Source organism: Rutilus rutilus (genome assembly GCF_951802725.1).
Source record: "Rutilus rutilus genome assembly, chromosome: 4".
In the NCBI taxonomy this organism is placed as follows: Eukaryota; Metazoa; Chordata; class Actinopteri; order Cypriniformes; family Leuciscidae; genus Rutilus; species Rutilus rutilus.
Genome location: NC_140212.1, coordinates 40,351,417 through 40,372,102, shown reverse-complemented (window position 1 = coordinate 40,372,102; position 20,686 = coordinate 40,351,417). Strand labels below are relative to the sequence as shown.

Below are 20,686 nucleotides of genomic sequence, written 5' to 3'. Positions count from 1 at the left end.
AAAAACTCTTGAAACTTTGCACACAGGTCAGAACCCACGGCCATCAGGGCCGGGCTGAAGCTGGTACCCGGGCGTGGCTGGGGGGCTCAACAGCGCCCCCTTGAACGGGGTTTTAAAACTTGGTCCATATATCAAACACGCTTGCATGAATTAATATGAAACTCGGTACACATATAGATCTCATCGTGCCGAACAACTTTCCCCTGGTCAAGTTTTACGCCAGCCCAACAGGAAGTCGGCTATTATGGGTTGTTTGGAAAACGCTTGCTGTGGAATGTGAAATACTCCTCCTAGAAAATTCACCGTGTCCCCTCCAAACTCGGTGTGCATGTAGTCAAGACTTTGAGGATGCTAAATTGCGGACGGATTTTTGATATCTCGAACGGTTTGGCCGTGGCGAGGAATCGAATTTATGGCGAGAAAAGAGAAACACGAAGTGGAATAACTTCTGCATACATTAACTGATCTTGATGAAACTTCAGCAGTGTGTTCGTGGTAAGAGGCCGATCAGATGGATGTAGCTATTGTGATTCAAAGTTATAGCGCCACCAACTGGCAGCAGGAAGTGTGTCACTTTCAACATGCTTTTGACAAAAGTGGGGGGGTTAGTTTTAACTACAGTAAAAAAAAGTTCATATATTGATCTCATCGACCCGGACAACTTTCTAATTTAAAGTCATTAGCTCTGACCATCAGGAAGTCAGATATTTTGGTCTGAATGTGGATTTTTTTGCAAAATCAGCCTCTGAATTTTTAGCCACCTTTATCTAAGTGGTTTATTTTATTCCCACCAAACTTTTTCAACATGATAAAAATATATTAATGATGCTAAATTGTGAACGGATAATAAATATCTCAAACGGTTTTGCTATGGCGAGGGATTAAAGTATTGTCTAAAAAGCTAACACTCAAAGGGTCATATATTCTAAAAATGTAATTATACACCATTTATTACTATATAAAAGTATACAAATATCAGAACTTAACTCATTTTATTCTTTTTTTTCAATTTAAGAATGAAGTTTAAGTTTAAAAACTGCCAGAATGGTTGTTTAGTCTAAACAATAAATAAATAAAGTCAAACATAGTGCTATACTGCCCTCTTGTGTTCAAAATCAGGTAGGCCTATTATATCTATATAAAAATATACTAGGTATGTGACGGTGGGAATATTTTACCACCGGTTAACTGACGTGTGACACCGCTGGGGGCTTTTTAATCGCTAACTTAAAAACGAAAGTAAAATATGTTCGTCCGCACGGACATTGATAATGGTGCGGAGCAGAGCGAGCGTTTTCAATAAATTTCTATGGAAGGAGGAATGACCTAAAAAACGTTGACTCTGTTCTGCTCGTTCCTCGCTGAGGACGCGCACCATTATGAATGCCTGTGCAGCCGTGAGCATTTTAGTTTCATTTTCTAGGCGGATTGCTTAAATGTATTTTAAAAAAGCACAATGTTGTGTTTTTTGCTACTGTACAAAAATATAAGTTAACACTTTGCAGTTTGAATGATGTTCTGAACAAAATGACAGTATGTTTTTATGTGTCCACTGTTCAATCGCGCCCTCGTTTTAGTGATTCCATTTTTTCATTTAAGTTTTTTCATTGTTCTAATCAGGTCAGGCAAGTAAAATTACCTGTGTCTTATCCCTTACATTTTAATATAATATATATACACTACTGTTTGGCGTCAGTAAGATTTTTAAGCGAAGTTTCTTCTGCTCACCAAGGCTGCATTTATTTGATTAAAAATACGAACAAAAACAGTAATATTGTAAAATAGTATTCCAATTTAAAACAGCTGCTTTCTATTTTAATATATTTTAAACTGTTATTTATTCCTGTGATCAAAGCTGAGTTTTCAGCATCATTACTCCAGTCGTCACTGTCACATGATCCTTCAGAAATTATTCTAATATGATGATTGATGCTCAAGAAACATTCATTATTATTTTAAATGTCGAAAACAGTTGTGTACAGTCTTTGATGAATAGAAAGTTCAAAAGAACAGCATTTATCTGAAATCTAAAGCTTTTGTAACATTAAACACTACCGTTCAGAAGTTTGGGGTCAGTAATAATTTAAATTTAAATTTTGGGGGAAAGAAATAAAATAAATCAATACTTTTATTCATCGAGAATGAGTTAAACTGATCAAAAGTTACAGTACAGACATTTATAATGTTAAAAAAAAATTATATTTGAAATAAATGCTGTTCTTTTGAACTTTACATTCATCAACGCATTTTGAAAAAAAATCTGTACACAACTGTTTTCAACATTGAAAATAATAATTAATATTTATTGACCATCAATCATCATATTAGAATGATTTCTGAAGGATCATGTGACACTGAAGACGGGAGTAATGATGCTGAAAACTCAGCTTTGATCACATAAATTAATTACAGTGTAAAATATTTTAAAATGGAAAACAGCTGTTTTAAATTGGAATAATATTTCACAATATTACTGTTTTTGTTTGTATTTTTAATCAAATAAATGCAGCCTTAGTGAGCAGAAGAGACTTCTCCTAAAAACATAAAAAATCTTCCTGACCCCAAACTTCTGAACGGTGTGTGTATATATATATATATATATATATATATATATGTTTGTATAATATATATATATATATATATATATATAAATATAGCTGCGAGCAGCGATGGAGGGCCAAAGTCGGCGGTACCGCCACCCCGGTGCCTTTAGGTAACTAAAGGCACCGGGGTTGCGGTGCCACCGGCTTGGGCCCGTAATCGCTGCTCGCAGCTATATTTTATTATTATTATTTATTATTTTTCTGTCAACCTTTCGGGCACTTTTGGGGCTCTTATCATGCTCGAAAACTCTTGAAACTTTGCACACAGGTCAGAACCCGCGGCCATCAGGGCCGGGCTGAAGCTGGTACCCGGGCGTGGCAGGGGGGCTCAACAGCGCCCCCTTGAACAGGGTCCGAAAACCTGGTCCATAAATCAAACACGCTTGCATGTAATAATATGAAACTCGGTACACATATAGATCTCATCGGGCCGAACAACTTTCGTACTCTTACTTTTTACGCCAGCCCAACAGGAAGTTGGCTATTTAGCGTTGTTTGGAAACGCATGCTGTGGAATTTAATGTACTCCTCCTAGGGAATTCATCGATTCGCTTCCAAACTCGGTGTGCATGTAGTCAAGACATTGAGGATGCTAAATTGCGGACGGATTTTTGATATCTCGAACGGTTTGGCCGTGGTGAGGAAACAAATTTATGGCGAAAAAATGAAACAGGAAGTGTGTTATAACTTCTGCATACATTAACTGATCTTGATGAAACTTCAGCTGTGTGTTCGTTGTAAGAGGCCGATCGCACAGATGTGACTATTGTGAGTCAAAGTTATAGCGCCACCAACAGGCAGCAGGAAGTACATCACTTTCAAAATGCTTTAAAATCAGTGTCTTATTTTTACCCGATTTGCTTCAAACTTTATGTGTACAATGTAGACACACGGCAGATGTAAACCTGTGAAAGGATTATTGATAACTTAGATACTGTTGCCGTGGCAACGCATCAAACTTTAATATTCTTTTTTGATGCTTTTGAGACTCTTAACATACTTGAAATTGCATGAAACTCAACAGACACATCACATTTATTAGCCAGTAGACATGTGCAAAGTTTCAGAAACGGGCGTGGTGGAATGGCTCAGTAGCGCCACCTTTAGTCAAAAATGGGGGCTTAGTTTTTCCTAGAATCACAAAACTTGGTATGTGTATTGTTCTCATCAAGACGGACAACTTTCTAATTTACATGAACCATCTCCGACCAACAGGAAGAAAGATATTTTGGTTTGAATGTGGATTTTCTGAAGAATTTTCTCTCCCTCTCTCTGTGTCTGTGTGTGTGTGAGGGGAGGGGGGGATTTGACTATTGCTTTTATATTGTTAATCAAGGTTTCAGGGGCTTTTGGGGTCCTTAACGTGCTCAAAAACTCTTGAAACTTTGCACACAGGTCAGAACCCACGGCCATCAGGGCCGGGCTGAAGCTGGTACCCGGGCGTGGCTGGGGGGCTCAACAGCGCCCCCTTGAACGGGGTTCTAAAACTTGATCCATATATCAAACACGCTCGCATGAATTAATATGAAACTCGGTACACATATAGATCTCATCGGGCCGAACAACTTTACCCCGGTCAAGTTTTACGCCAGCCCAACAGGAAGTCGGCTATTATGGGTTGTTTGGAAAACGCTTGCTGTGGAATGTGAAATACTCCTCCTAGAAAATTCACCGTGTCCCCTTCAAACTCGGTGTGCATGTAGTCAAGACTTTGAGGATGCTAAATTGCGGACGGATTTTTGATATCTCGAACGGTTTGGCTGTGGCGAGGAATCGAATTTATGGCGAGAAAAGAGAAACACGGAAGTGGTATAACTTCTGCATACATTAACTGATCTTGATGAAACTTCAGCAGTGTGTTCGTGGTAAGAGGCCGATCAGATGGATGTAGCTATTGTGAGTCAAAGTTATAGCGCCACCAACTGGCAGCAGGAAGTGTGTCACTTTCAACATGCTTTTGACAAAAGTGGGGGGGTTAGTTTTAACTACAGTTAAAAACAAAATAGTTTGAATATTGTTCTCATCAAGCCGGACAACTTTCTAATTTACATTCAATAGCTCTGGCCATTAGGAAGTCAGATATTTTGGTCTGAATGTGAATTTTTTTGCAAAATCAGCCTCTGAATTTTTAGCCACTCCTCTTAAACTATTTATTTTATTCGTACCAAACTTTTTCAACATGATGAAACTACATTAAATATGCTAAATTGTGAATGGATAATAAATATCTCAAACGGTTTTGCTATGGCGAGGGATTAAAGTAATGTCCAAAAAGGAAACACTAAAAATCTTCTAAAAATGTAATTATATACCATTTATTTCTATATAAAAGTATACAAATATCACAACTAAACCCATTTTATTCTGTTTTTGCAATTCAAGAAGAATGAAAAAGTTAAAAACAGGCTATTTAGTGCTATTTGGTTCAACAAAAAAGCAAACATAGGGCTATACTGCCCTCTTGTGTCCAAAAGGACATCAAAATAGTATATAAAACTTTTTACCAGGTAGGCCAATATTGTATTTAAATATACATTTATTAGGTATGTGTCTGGGGATATTTTCCCACCGGTTAATCGACGTGTGACACGAGTGGGTGCTTTTAAATCGCTAATATAATAGTGAAAGAAAAATAATGATAATGTTGCACACACAAATCACACACATGTGGGAAAGAATGATGCTTTTAAACAACACTAAACCGCCATTAGGTGTCGCCAGGCATCCATCTTAATAAGCGAGTCATTGATTCATTCGTTCACACGATTCGTTCGAATGAGTCGATCATGATTAAGACAGATGTTTATGGATTGATCATTCAATCTTTGAGTCAACCGATTCGTTAAAAATGCTGAATCGTTCAGTTATGAGAAAACACATGATGCGTGATGGTTCTGCCGTGATCTTTGTTTAACTATTTTCGCTGCTGAAACAGAACAAAAACAGTCAACATTGCATCTAAAATGTAAGTGACTTAATTGTTACTGTTTATTAACCTGTTGTATGAAATCTAGGGGTGGGAGAAAAAATTGATTCTTAGATGCATCGCGATGCGGACGTGGACGATTCTGAATCGATTCACAAATGTCAAAAAATCGATTCTCTAAAAAAATATTTTTCTAATAACGTAATATTGACGGAAGGCAAAAGGCGGAACTCTAAGCGGACGTGCGTGCAGTCTGTGGCGCGCACATAACAGAGAAGTTTCTTCTGCTCACCAAGGCTGCATTTATTTGATTAAAAATACAAACAAAAACAGTAATATTGTAAAATATTATTCCAATTTAAAACAGCTGCTTTCTATTTTAATATATTTTAAACTGTTATTTATTCCTGTGATCAAAGCTGAGTTTTCAGCATCATTACTCCAGTCGTCACTGTCACATGATCCTTCAGAAATTATTCTAATATGATGATTGATACTCAAGAAACATTCATTATTATTTTAAATGTCGAAAACAGTTGTGTACAGTCTTTGATGAATAGAAAGTTCAAAAGAACAGCATTTATCTGAAATCTAAAGCTTTTGTTTAAACACTACCGCTCAAAAGTTTTGGGTTAGTAATAATTAAAATTTTATTTTTGGGGGAAAGAAATAAAATAAATCAGTACTTTTATTTATGAAGGATGAGTTAAACTGATCAACAGTTACAGTAAAGACATTTATAATGTTAAAAAATATATATATTTGAAATATATGCTGTTCCTTTGAACTTTACATTCATCAAAGCATTTTGAAAAAAAAAAAAATCTGTACACAACTGTTTTCGACATTGAAAATAATAATGAATATTTATTGAGCATCAATCATCATATTAGTATGATTTCTGAAGGATCATGTGACACTGAAGACTGGAGTAATGATGCCGAAAACTCAACTTTGATCACAGAAATGAATTACTATGTAAAATATTTTAAAATTGAAAACAGCTGTTTTAAATTGGAATAATATTTCACAATATTACTGTTTTTGTTTGTATTTTTAATCAATAAATGCAGCCTTGGTGAGCAGAAGAGACTTCTCCTAAAAACATAAAAAATCTTCCTGACCCCAAACTTTTGAACGGTATATATATATATTCATATATACAAACATATATATATATATATATATATATATATATGTATTTATGTGTATATAAATATATTTATATACACATATATAAATACATATATATATATATATATATATATATATATATATATATATATATATATATATATATATATGTTTGTATATATGAATATATATATATATATATATATATATAAATATAGCTGCGAGCAGCGATGGAGGGCCCAAGGCGGTGACACCGCCACCCCGGTGGCTTTAGTGTAACTAAAGGCACCAGGGTGGCGGTGCCACCGGCTTGGGCCCGCAATCGCTGCTCGCAGCTATATTTTATTATTATTATTTATTATTTTTCTGTCAACCTTTCGGGCACTTTTGGGGCTCTTATCATGCTCGAAAACTCTTAAAACTTTGCACACAGGTCAGGACCCGCGGCCATCAGGGCCGGGCTGAAGCTGGTACCCGGGCGTGGCAGGGGGGCTCAACAGCGCCCCCTTGAACAGGGTCCGAAAACTTGGTCCATAAATCAAACACGCTTGCATATAATAATATGAAACTCGGTACACATATAGATCTCATCGGGCCAAACAACTTTCGTACTTTTACTTTTTACGCCAGCCAAACAGGAAGTCGGCTATTATGGGTTGTTTGGAAAACGCATGCTGTGGAATTTGATGTACTCCTCCTAGGAAATTCATCCATTCGCCTCAAAACTCGGTGTGCATGAAGTCAAGACATTGAGGATGATAAATTGCGGACGGATTTTTGATATCTCGAACGGTTTGGCCGAGGCGAGGAAACGAATTTATGGCGAATAATGGGACACAGGAAGTGTGTTATAACTTCTGCATACATTAACTGATCTTGATTAAACTTCAGCAGTGTGTTCGTGGTCAGAGGCCGATCACATTGATGTGACTATTGTGAGTCAAAGTTATAGCGCCACCAACTGGCAGCAGGAAGTGTGTCACTTTCAAAATGCTTTGAAATCACCCTCTTATTTTTACCCGATTTGCTTCAAACTTTATGTGTATAATGTAAACACACGGCAGATGTAGACCTGTGAAAGGATTTTTGATATCTTTAATACTGTTGCCATGGCAACGCATCAAACATCAATATTCTTTTTTGATGCTTTTGAGACTCTTAGCATGCTTGAAATTGCATGAAACTCGACAGACACATTACATTTATTACCTAGTAGACATGTGCAAAGTTTCAGAAACGGGCGTGGTGAGGGGCTCAGTAGCGCCACCTTTAGTCATAAGTGGGGGGGTTAGTTTTATCAACAGCAACAAAACTTGGTATGTGTATTGTTCTCATCAAGACGGACAACTTTCTAATTTACATTAACCATCTCCGACCATCAGGAATAGAGATATTTTGGTTTGAATGTGGATTTTCTGAAGAATTTTCTCTCCCTCTCTCTGTGTCTGTGTGTGTGTGAGGGGAGGGGGGGGGGGGGATTTGACTATTGCTTTTACATTGTTAATCAAGGTTTCAGGGGCTTTTGGGGTCCTTAACGTGCTCAAAAACTCTTGAAACTTTGCACACAGGTCAGAACCCACGGCCATCAGGGCCGGGCTGAAGCTGGTACCCGGGCGTGGCTGGGGGGCTCAACAGCGCCCCCTTGAACGGGGTTTTAAAACTTGGTCCATATATCAAACACGCTTGCATGAATTAATATGAAACTCGGTACACATATAGATCTCATCGTGCCGAACAACTTTCCCCCGGTCAAGTTTTACGCCAGCCCAACAGGAAGTCGGCTATTATGGGTTGTTTGGAAAACGCTTGCTGTGGAATGTGAAATACTCCTCCTAGAAAATTCACCGTGTCCCCTCCAAACTCGGTGTGCATGTAGTCAAGACTTTGAGGATGCTAAATTGCGGACGGATTTTTGATATCTCGAACGGTTTGGCCGTGGCGAGGAATCGAATTTATGGCGAGAAAAGAGAAACACGAAGTGGAATAACTTCTGCATACATTAACTGATCTTGATGAAACTTCAGCAGTGTGTTCGTGGTAAGAGGCCGATCAGATGGATGTAGCTATTGTGATTCAAAGTTATAGCGCCACCAACTGGCAGCAGGAAGTGTGTCACTTTCAACATGCTTTTGACAAAAGTGGGGGGGTTAGTTTTAACTACAGTAAAAAAAAGTTCATATATTGATCTCATCGACCCGGACAACTTTCTAATTTAAAGTCATTAGCTCTGACCATCAGGAAGTCAGATATTTTGGTCTGAATGTGGATTTTTTTGCAAAATCAGCCTCTGAATTTTTAGCCACCTTTATCTAAGTGGTTTATTTTATTCCCACCAAACTTTTTCAACATGATAAAAATATATTAATGATGCTAAATTGTGAACGGATAATAAATATCTCAAACGGTTTTGCTATGGCGAGGGATTAAAGTATTGTCTAAAAAGCTAACACTCAAAGGGTCATATATTCTAAAAATGTAATTATACACCATTTATTACTATATAAAAGTATACAAATATCAGAACTTAACTCATTTTATTCTTTTTTTTCAATTTAAGAATGAAGTTTAAGTTTAAAAACTGCCAGAATGGTTGTTTAGTCTAAACAATAAATAAATAAAGTCAAACATAGTGCTATACTGCCCTCTTGTGTTCAAAATCAGGTAGGCCTATTATATCTATATAAAAATATACTAGGTATGTGACGGTGGGAATATTTTACCACCGGTTAACTGACGTGTGACACCGCTGGGGGCTTTTTAATCGCTAACTTAAAAACGAAAGTAAAATATGTTCGTCCGCACGGACATTGATAATGGTGCGGAGCAGAGCGAGCGTTTTCAATAAATTTCTATGGAAGGAGGAATGACCTAAAAAACGTTGACTCTGTTCTGCTCGTTCCTCGCTGAGGACGCGCACCATTATGAATGCCTGTGCAGCCGTGAGCATTTTAGTTTCATTTTCTAGGCGGATTGCTTAAATGTATTTTAAAAAAGCACAATGTTGTGTTTTTTGCTACTGTACAAAAATATAAGTTAACACTTTGCAGTTTGAATGATGTTCTGAACAAAATGACAGTATGTTTTTATGTGTCCACTGTTCAATCGCGCCCTCGTTTTAGTGATTCCATTTTTTCATTTAAGTTTTTTCATTGTTCTAATCAGGTCAGGCAAGTAAAATTACCTGTGTCTTATCCCTTACATTTTAATATAATATATATACACTACTGTTTGGCGTCAGTAAGATTTTTAAGCGAAGTTTCTTCTGCTCACCAAGGCTGCATTTATTTGATTAGAAATACGAACAAAAACAGTAATATTGTAAAATAGTATTCCAATTTAAAACAGCTGCTTTCTATTTTAATATATTTTAAACTGTTATTTATTCCTGTGATCAAAGCTGAGTTTTCAGCATCATTACTCCAGTCGTCACTGTCACATGATCCTTCAGAAATTATTCTAATATGATGATTGATGCTCAAGAAACATTCATTATTATTTTAAATGTCGAAAACAGTTGTGTACAGTCTTTGATGAATAGAAAGTTCAAAAGAACAGCATTTATCTGAAATCTAAAGCTTTTGTAACATTAAACACTACCGTTCAGAAGTTTGGGGTCAGTAATAATTTAAATTTAAATTTTGGGGGAAAGAAATAAAATAAATCAATACTTTTATTCATCGAGAATGAGTTAAACTGATCAAAAGTTACAGTACAGACATTTATAATGTTAAAAAAAAATTATATTTGAAATAAATGCTGTTCTTTTGAACTTTACATTCATCAACGCATTTTGAAAAAAAATCTGTACACAACTGTTTTCAACATTGAAAATAATAATTAATATTTATTGACCATCAATCATCATATTAGAATGATTTCTGAAGGATCATGTGACACTGAAGACGGGAGTAATGATGCTGAAAACTCAGCTTTGATCACATAAATTAATTACAGTGTAAAATATTTTAAAATGGAAAACAGCTGTTTTAAATTGGAATAATATTTCACAATATTACTGTTTTTGTTTGTATTTTTAATCAAATAAATGCAGCCTTAGTGAGCAGAAGAGACTTCTCCTAAAAACATAAAAAATCTTCCTGACCCCAAACTTCTGAACGGTGTGTATATATATATATATATATATATATATATATATGTTTGTATAATATATATATATATATATATATATATATATATATATATATATATATATATATATATAAATCTAGCTGCGAGCAGCGATGGAGGGCCAAAGTCGGCGGTACCGCCACCCCGGTGCCTTTAGGTAACTAAAGGCACCGGGGTTGCGGTGCCACCGGCTTGGGCCCGTAATCGCTGCTCGCAGCTATATTTATTATTATTATTATTATTTTGTCAACCTTTCGGGCACTTTTGGGGCTCTTAACATGCTCGAAAACTCTTGAAATTTTGCACACACGTCAGAACCCGCGGCCATCAGGGCCGGACTGAAGCTGGTACCCGGGCGTGGCAGGGGGGCTCGACAGCGCCCCCTGGAACGGGATCCGAACACGTGTCCATAAATCAAACACGCTTGCATGTAATAATATGAAACTCGGTACACATATAGATCTCATCCGGCCGAACAACTTTCGTGCTCTAAGTTTTACGCCAGCCAAACAGGAAGTTGGCTATTTAGCGTTGTTTGGAAACGCATGCTGTGGAATTTAATGTACTCCTCCTAGGGAATTCATCGATTCGCCTCCAAACTCGGTGTGCATGAAGTCAAGACATTGAGGATGCTAAATTGCGGACGGATTTTTGATATCTCGAACGGTTTGGCCGTGGCGAGGAAACAAATTTATGGCGAAAAAATTAAACAGGAAGTGTGTTATAACTTCTGCATACATTAACTGATCTTGATGAAACTTCAGCAGTGTGTTCGTTGTAAGAGGCCGATCGCACAGATGTGACTATTGTGAGTCAAAGTTATAGCGCCACCAACAGGCAGCAGGAAGTACATCACTTTCAAAATGCTTTGAAATCAGTGTCTTATTTTTACCCGATTTGCTTCAAACTTTATGTGTACAATGTAGACACACGGCAGATGTAAACCTGTGAAAGGATTATTGATATCTTAGATACTGTTGCCGTGGCAACGCATCAAACTTTAATATTCTTTTTTGATGCTTTTGAGACTCTTAACATACTTGAAATTGCATGAAACTCAACAGACACATCACATTTATTAGCCAGTAGACATGTGCAAAGTTTCAGAAACGGGGGTGGTGGAATGGCTCAGTAGCGCCACCTTTAGTCAAAAATGGGGGTTTAGTTTTTCCTAGAATCACAAAACTTGGTATGTGTATTGTTCTCATCAAGACGGACAACTTTCTAATTTACATGAACCATCTCCGACCAACAGGAAGAGAGATATTTTGGTTTGAATGTGGATTTTCTGAAGAATTTTCTCTCCCTCTCTCTGTGTCTGTGTGTGTGTGAGGGGAGGGGGGGATTTGACTATTGCTTTTATATTGTTAATCAAGGTTTCAGGGGCTTTTGGGGTCCTTAACGTGCTCAAAAACTCTTGAAACTTTGCACACAGGTCAGAACCCACGGCCATCAGGGCCGGGCTGAAGCTGGTACCCGGGCGTGGCTGGGGGGCTCAACAGCGCCCCCTTGAACGGGGTTCTAAAACTTGATCCATATATCAAACACGCTCGCATGAATTAATATGAAACTCGGTACACATATAGATCTCATCGGGCCGAACAACTTTACCCCGGTCAAGTTTTACGCCAGCCCAACAGGAAGTCGGCTATTATGGGTTGTTTGGAAAACGCTTGCTGTGGAATGTGAAATACTCCTCCTAGAAAATTCACCGTGTCCCCTTCAAACTCGGTGTGCATGTAGTCAAGACATTGAGGATGCTAAATTGCGGACGGATTTTTGATATCTCGAACGGTTTGGCTGTGGCGAGGAATCGAATTTATGGCGAGAAAAGAGAAACACGGAAGTGGAATAACTTCTGCATACATTAACTGATCTTGATGAAACTTCAGCAGTGTGTTCGTGGTAAGAGGCCGATCAGATGGATGTAGCTATTGTGAGTCAAAGTTATAGCGCCACCAACTGGCAGCAGGAAGTGTGTCACTTTCAACATGCTTTTGACAAAAGTGGGGGGGTTACTTTTAACTACAGTAAAGAAAAAATAGTTTGTATATTGTTCTCATCAAGCCGGACAACTTTCTAATTTACATTCAATAGCTCTGGCCATCAGGAAGTCAGATATTTTGGTCTGAATGTGAATTTTTTTGCAAAATCAGCCTCTGAATTTTTAGCCACTCCTCTTAAACTATTTATTTTATTCGTACCAAACTTTTTCAACATGATGAAACTACATTAAATATGCTAAATTGTGAATGGATAATAAATATCTCAAACGGTTTTGCTATGGCGAGGGATTAAAGTAAAAATCTTCTAAAAATGTAATTATATACCATTTATTTCTATATAAAAGTATACAAATATCACAACTAAACCCATTTTATTCTGTTTTTGCAATTCAAGAAGAATGAAAAAGTTAAAAACAGGCTATTTAGTGCTATTTGGTTCAACAAAAAAGCAAACATAGGGCTATACTGCCCTCTTGTGTCCAAAAGGACATCAAAATAGTATATAAAACTTTTTACCAGGTAGGCCAATATTGTATTTAAATATACATTTATTAGGTATGTGTCTGAGGATATTTTCCCACCGGTTAATCGACGTGTGGTGTGACACGAGTGGATGCTTTTAAATCGCTAATATAATAGTGAAAGAAAAATAATGATAATGTTGCACACACAAATCACACACATGTGGGAAAGAATGATGCTTTTAAACAACACTAAACCGCCATTAGGTGTCGCCAGGCATCCATCTTAATAAGCGAGTCATTGATTCATTCGTTCAAACGATTCGTTCGAATGAGTCGATCATGATTAAGACAGATGTTTATGGATTGATCATTCAATCTTTGAGTCAACCGATTCGTTAAAAATGCTGAATCGTTCAGTTATGAGAAAACACGTGATGCGTGATGGTTCTGCCGGGATCTTTGTTTAACTATTTTCGCTGCTGAAACAGAACAAAAACAGTCAACATTGCATCTAAAATGTAAGTGACTTAATTGTAACTGTTTATTAACCTGTTGTATGAAATCTAGGGGTGGGAGAAAAAATTTATTCTTAGATGCATCGCGATGCGGACGTGGACGATTCTGAATCGATTCACAAATGTCAAAAAATCGATTCTCTAAAAAAATATTTTTCTAATAACGTAATATTGACGGAAGGCAAAAGGCGGAACTCTAAGCGGACGTGCGTGCAGTCTGTGGCGCGCACATAACAGAGAAGTTTCTTCTGCTCACCAAGGCTGCATTTATTTGATTAAAAATACAAACAAAAACAGTAATATTGTAAAATAGTATTCCAATTTAAAACAGCTGCTTTCTATTTTAATATATTTTAAACTGTTATTTATTCCTGTGATCAAAGCTGAGTTTTCAGCATCATTACTCCAGTCGTCACTGTCACATGATCCTTCAGAAATTATTATAATATGATGATTGATACTCAAGAAACATTCATTATTATTTTAAATGTCGAAAACAGTTGTGTACAGTCTTTGATGAATAGAAAGTTCAAAAGAACAGCATTTATCTGAAATCTAAAGCTTTTGTAACGTTAAACACTACCGCTCAAAAGTTTGTGGTTAGTAATAATTAAAATTTTATTTTTGGGGGAAAGAAATAAAATAAATCAGTACTTTTATTTATGAAGGATGAGTTAAACTGATCAACAGTTACAGTAAAGACATTTATAATGTTAAAAAAATATATATTTGAAATATATGCTGTTCTTTTGAACTTTACATTCATCAAAGCATTTTGAAAAAAAAAAAATCTGTACACAACTGTTTTCAACATTGAAAATAATAATGAATATTTATTGAGCATTAATCATCATATTAGTATGATTTCTGAAGGATCATGTGACACTGAAGACTGGAGTAATGATGCTGAAAACTCAACTTTGATCAGAGAAATGAATTACTATGTAAAATATTTTAAAATTGAAAACAGCTGTTTTAAATTGGAATAATATTTCACAATATTACTGTTTTTGTTTGTATTTTGAATCAATAAATGCAGCCTTGGTGAGCAGAAGAGACTTCTCCTAAAAACATTAAAAATCTTACTGACCCCAAACTTTTGAACAATAATATATATATATATATATATATATATACATATATATGTATGTGTGTGTATGTATGTATGTGTATATATATATATATATATATATATATATTATATATAAATATAGCTGCGAGCAGCGATGGAGGGCCAAAGCCGGCGGTACCGCCACCCCGGTGCCTTTAGGTAACTAAAGGCACCGGGGTTGCGGTGCCACCGGCTTGGGCCCGTAATCGCTGCTCGCAGCTATATTTTTATTATTATTATTATTATTTTAATTTTTTTTACGTTTCTTCATTCGGATCCATTTGCGATCCATTCCATTCTGAATAAACAAACAACGCAGTTTACATGCTTCATCCTTGTTGCATTATTCACTAAGATAATAATTAATAAATGCACGCACAATTATCCGTTAACTTGATAAATGTTGCAGTCAGATATGTTTTATGCACAAACAAATGCCTTTCAACGTACACAATTCAGAAGTAAATGAATATGCAGCAATTTGTACAAATAGAGAGTCTGTAAGCCTACTATACGTGTTGTAGCCATTAAATAAGCTCATTTAGTTTCATTAAAATATTATTTATTTTTTTATTATTATTTTTTTTCATCTATGTTGAATATAAAAAAGTTAACAGCATGAGTAAGATAGGATGCGCAATATATCGAGAGATATGGAGCGGGTCAGACATGATTTTGACCACTTAATTAAGATTTGCATTGTAGAAAGCCTTTCTTTAAAGCGAATTTCGTTTTGTATAAATTGTATCTTAATTTTAATATTTTTTTCATCAACCAATTGCCTGTATTTAATAAGAAAATATAGCAGACATTATAATCATGGAGGCGTCCACGCGTCCACTTGCATTGCACGTGAACTGGAGCGCATCTCATCCTAACTTAACCGAAACTCAGTGTATGCCTTACACACATGAGAAATATAGAAAGCTTGAAATGTCTTTAAACGAAACAATTCAAAACGAAAATAAATAGGCTACTCTCTGATTATGTAATGATGTGCATTTCTCTCTGTAGGCGCGTTCACTACGGAGATGGCGATCGTCAGCTTAATCTTTGCAGCCGACACTGTTTATTAATATAAATAAATGCATGCGCGTCACCGGATTTACAAATGCACATCTTGCTTGTTGCACGCACACATATTATGTAGGCTACATATTACGAAATAACGAGATATTATGTTGAAATAATTAGGCTAATTATTAATTATCATTATTAATAATAAATCTATAAGAATATTTGATTGAATGCTGAATGTTGCTTGTTCAATTGAATACAATTAATACTTTAATTGTGATAATTAAAATAATTGATTATTAAATATTAAGTGGCCTATGTTTGCTCATTTATTACTATTTGTATATATCTAGCACCCCCTCAGCACCTGCGTTAAAAAAAATTCTGGCGCCGCCCCTGGTTATAACGGCCCACGTATTTAAAAAATGGTAGGTTTAAATCGGGCTTGGGTTCATAATTACAGTTAATGTGTCGGGCCGGGCGTGTGGTGGTAGTCAGATACCCATGCCATTAAAATGACTCATTTTCGTCTGTGTATAGGACCTGCAGCTGCAGCTGCCTATATACCTTCGCAGGTTCTACCATGCCGGTGACGTCATCGGAATTGCCAGCGTTCTTATACTAACAAACGCAATTTTTGTGTTGCTTAAAAAAAGAGCTATATTGATATTTTTAATTCAAATTTTTTGTGTAATTTACTTTTAATTGTCATAAACAACACATTATCAACTTTGATTATTTCAGTTCAGTTCATCTTTAAACACCTATTACCTTATTAGGGCCCAATCCCTGAAAGGGCGAAGGCCCTATTGTTTCCGGAAGGATTTATTTGTTTGCCTTTTTGCCACTTTTGGGGCCCTTAACATGCTCAAAAACTCTTGAAATTTTGCACACATGCCAGAACCCGCGGCCATCAGGGCTGGACTGAAGCTGGTACCCGGGCGTGGCAGGGGGGCTCGACAGCGCCCCCTGGAATGGTGTCCGAAAACTTGGTACATAAATCAAACACGCTTGCATATAATAATATGAAACTCAGTACACATATAGATCTCATTGGGCCGAACAACTTTTGTGCTCTAAGTTTTACAAAAGCCCAACAGGAAGTCAACTATTATGGGTTGTTTGAAAAACGCATCCTCTGGAATTTGAAATACTCCTCCTAGAAAATTCGTCCAATCGCAACCAAACTCGGTGTGCATGAAGATAAAACATTGAGGATGCTAAATTGCGAACAGGTTTTTGATATCTCAAACGGTTTGGCCGTGGCGAGGAAATGAATTTATGGCGAATAAAGGACACAGGAAATGTGTTATAACTTCTGCATACATTAACTGATCTTGATGAAACTTCAGCAGTGTGTTCGTTCTAAGAGTCCGATCACATTGATGTAACTATTGTGAGTCAAAGTTATAGCGCCACCAACTGGCAGCAGGAAGTGTGTCACTTTCAAAATGCTTTGAATTCACCCTCTTTACCCGATATGCTTCAAACTTTATTTGTATAATGTAAATGCACGGCAGATGTAAACCTGTGAAAGGATTATTGATATCTTAGATACTGTTGCTATGGCAACGCATCAAACATTAATATTCTTTTTTGATGCTTTTGAGACTCTTAGCATGCTTGAAATTGCATGAAACTCGAGAAACACATAACACTTATTAGCCAGTAGACATGTGAAAAGTTTCAGAAACGGGCGTGGCAGGGGGGCTCAACAGCGCCCCCTTGAACGGGGTCTGAAAACTTGGTCCATATATCAAACACTGGATATATGAAGTACAAAGCCTATAATAAAGCAAAGTTTAGCATCCAAATACATCGCAAATGTTGAAACATTTTGATTCTAATGAGAGGGTTACGTGAGACCAACACTGCTTACTTTCATTTTTACTTTTACATTCAATTTAAAGGATTTGTTGTGGAATATTTTGAGTGTGTCATAAAATCAGAATAAGGTAATAAAGTTTCTGTGTTTTATACCTGCAGGAAAAACAGGTAAGCCATCAGCTTTAATGCTTATTTATTGATAATTCTAATATTCTTGAACACACACACACACACACACATATATTTTATATTTTCCACAAAGTCCCATTAGACTGGTGCTACAAGCTTCTCTTACCTCTGATGGATTGGGTCTAAAGGCATAGGACTGTGGAATAACAACTTGGTGAACATTCAGCACCTTCGGAAAAATACATGTTGCGTTTTATACCTTCTTACTGCAATATAAAGACAGTTCTAGTATTACAGGTTTATAGACAGCACTGTATTTCAAATGGGAAAAGGAAAAGACAAAAATCCTGCTGAAATATTTTGGTGTCGAAACTTGTGCAGATTATTTAAACCAATAGAAATTGAAAAACTACCCGTCTTTCTGTCAATCTGCAATGTCCTAGCAACCACCCAGAAAACCCTAGCAACTGCTTAGCAACCATAGCGGCCACTCAGCTTCTAGCTCTGAACGCATCACTCACCTGTGGAGAACAGGCGTTGGCTTTACAGGCAAATGATGACAGAACGATGGAGATGATAAACTCAAGGATAGAGAATACCAAGGACACACCACTGATCCCCCGGAAGAGGGTCTGAGAAAACACTCATCATTAGCACAAATATCAATTAGGGCTGGTCCAAATACCATTTTTTTAGCTTCGAAGCTTCGGTAGTAATGAACATCGAATATTCGAAGCTTCGGAGAGAGGGGGCTGAACATATTCTTCTCTCTAATAAAGGCAGGAATCTCTATGTGTCTGTCTGTCCATTTGCATTTTGATTATTTTGAGAACCGTTAATCCAACTGACTTCACAAGGAAGTGCAGTGTCGCATTTGGTGCAATATAGATGAACACGCGAGACGTGAATTAATAAACTTTTAGTAAACTACAGAACAGCATGAGCGGGAAGCGGCGCGCCTCACGCGGGCAGGGCTTATGCTCCGAGAACGGACACTGCACTAGTGGTATTAAAATGGTAAATGGACTGCATTTATATAGCGCTTTCACAGACTTATGGCCACCAAAGCGCTGTACATATAGCCTCACATTCACCCATTCACTCACTCATTCATACACCGACGGCGGTGTCAGCCATGCAAGGCGCCATCCAGCTCGTCGGGAGCAGCTGGGGTTAGGTGTCTTGCTCATGGACACCTCGACACTTGGTCAGGTGGAACCGGGGATTGTACCACCAACCAATCATCTTAACAACTGAATTTTAATGTGAATTAAACACATCTTCCCCATGAACAACACAAAGTAAATACACTCGCGCGTAACACACACACACACACACAGACAGGTCTGTTAACTTAAGCAATACTTTTAATAACGTAGTCTAATATTTTTCTGACTAACACATTACTGACACAGTAAAGGGTAGATTTAAATAAAGAAAAATGAAATTTAAATAAAGAAAAAATGAAATTTAAATAAAGAAAAAAATAAAATTTAAATAAAGAAAAACGAAATTAAGTTAAATTAAAAACGAGATTAATTTAGATTGATAATAACGGGTAAAAAGCTTAATACATTTTGTTTCTATTATTCTATTTTCCACAATGTCAAAGCAACGCAGCTTAACCCAAAACACAAGCTCAGGCACTTCTGTCCACACACACTCTCTAGACAGAAAATACTCCCGTTGCAGGAACACTTTAGTAGGCCAAGAAGCAGCAAATATATTTATTAAGTATAACGAGGTGGGGTTCCTTCAACTGTCCATCCTATTAAAAATGGCTAGGCTATATAAGATAATTGTAAAAAAAAAAAAAAAAGAAGAGTATTGTATTTCGTCAGATTTTATAGTGTTGAACATATTCAAGCACAAATGAGAACCGTTTCAAGGGGGATGCCAGGTGTGCAAAAAAAAAACAACAACAAAAAAAACAAATATTCGAATGTCAAATTTTCAAATCGAATACCAACCCACCGAACGAATATTTGAATATTCGGTTCCAGCCCTAATATCAATAAAATAAATGATAGTTGCTCACTCATACGCTGACTGCAAGTGCAGAATGTACAATCCTTGAGGTTCATATGGTAATATAACAAATCAAACTAAACGTATAATGTCAAAGCCTTCTTGCATTGTAAACAGGGCTTGGCATTAACTTTTTTGCTCATAGCCACTGTGTCGAGTGGTTTTCAGAAGTTACAAGCCACTCAGCATTTTCACGGGCTATAGTTTTTCCAATACCATGAAGAAAAACTGCCATATAGATATTTTTAATACTACCTCATAATTTGGCTACAGTCAAACCACATATTTATTCAGACACCATAAATCATTTTTGTCTTTTTTTTTTTACTAGTGGGTGCAACTACACTATAGTTAATGTATGTAAATGAGGATCGCAAAATAATCCACAAATTATTATAGAAAAATAAAGTAAACTGTGACATTCTTCATCCAAAAATTCTTCATACAGTGACTACCAAATTATTCAGACACTTTGACCTGACCATGTTTTGCTTTAGTGTTTTTTTCTTTAATTGCTAATGTGACCTTTTTACACCACAGACTGAACAAAATGAAGCATCGCTTGGTAATTGGTTGACCTAAATTGGTATTATGTAATTGTGTAATTTAATTTATCAGATGAAATGAGAAATGAGTGAGTGAGGAGAGGCGGGTTTGTGTGTAACTTGCTGTCGCTATTTTTGACCACTACATTGCACTAGAGGTCGACCGATAGTGGATTTGACCGATACCGATATTTAGGTTTGACCGTACATGCCGATAACCGATTATTCAACTGATATTTTTTTAAATTGATAC

The 20,686-nt window shown here is 36.6% G+C and overlaps 2 protein-coding genes across 2 annotated transcripts in view; one reads left to right on the top strand and one right to left on the bottom strand.

Moving 5' to 3' along the window:
* The window catches only part of LOC311289216 (tripartite motif-containing protein 16-like), a 696,468-nt gene that overhangs the window by 130,685 nt on the left and 545,097 nt on the right, over nucleotides 1–20,686 (top strand). The gene's annotated exons all lie outside the window — the stretch shown is intronic.
* Nucleotides 1–20,686, bottom strand: part of LOC311289253 (membrane-spanning 4-domains subfamily A member 8-like) — a 48,392-nt gene that overhangs the window by 16,661 nt on the left and 11,045 nt on the right. Inside the window, exons 6-7 of the mRNA XM_084407097.1 lie at nucleotides 18,382–18,492; nucleotides 18,027–18,089 (exon numbers count right to left, since the gene is read on the bottom strand). Coding sequence (XP_084263223.1) covers nucleotides 18,027–18,089; nucleotides 18,382–18,492 — 174 coding nt within the window. The remainder of the gene's footprint in view (nucleotides 1–18,026; nucleotides 18,090–18,381; nucleotides 18,493–20,686) is intronic.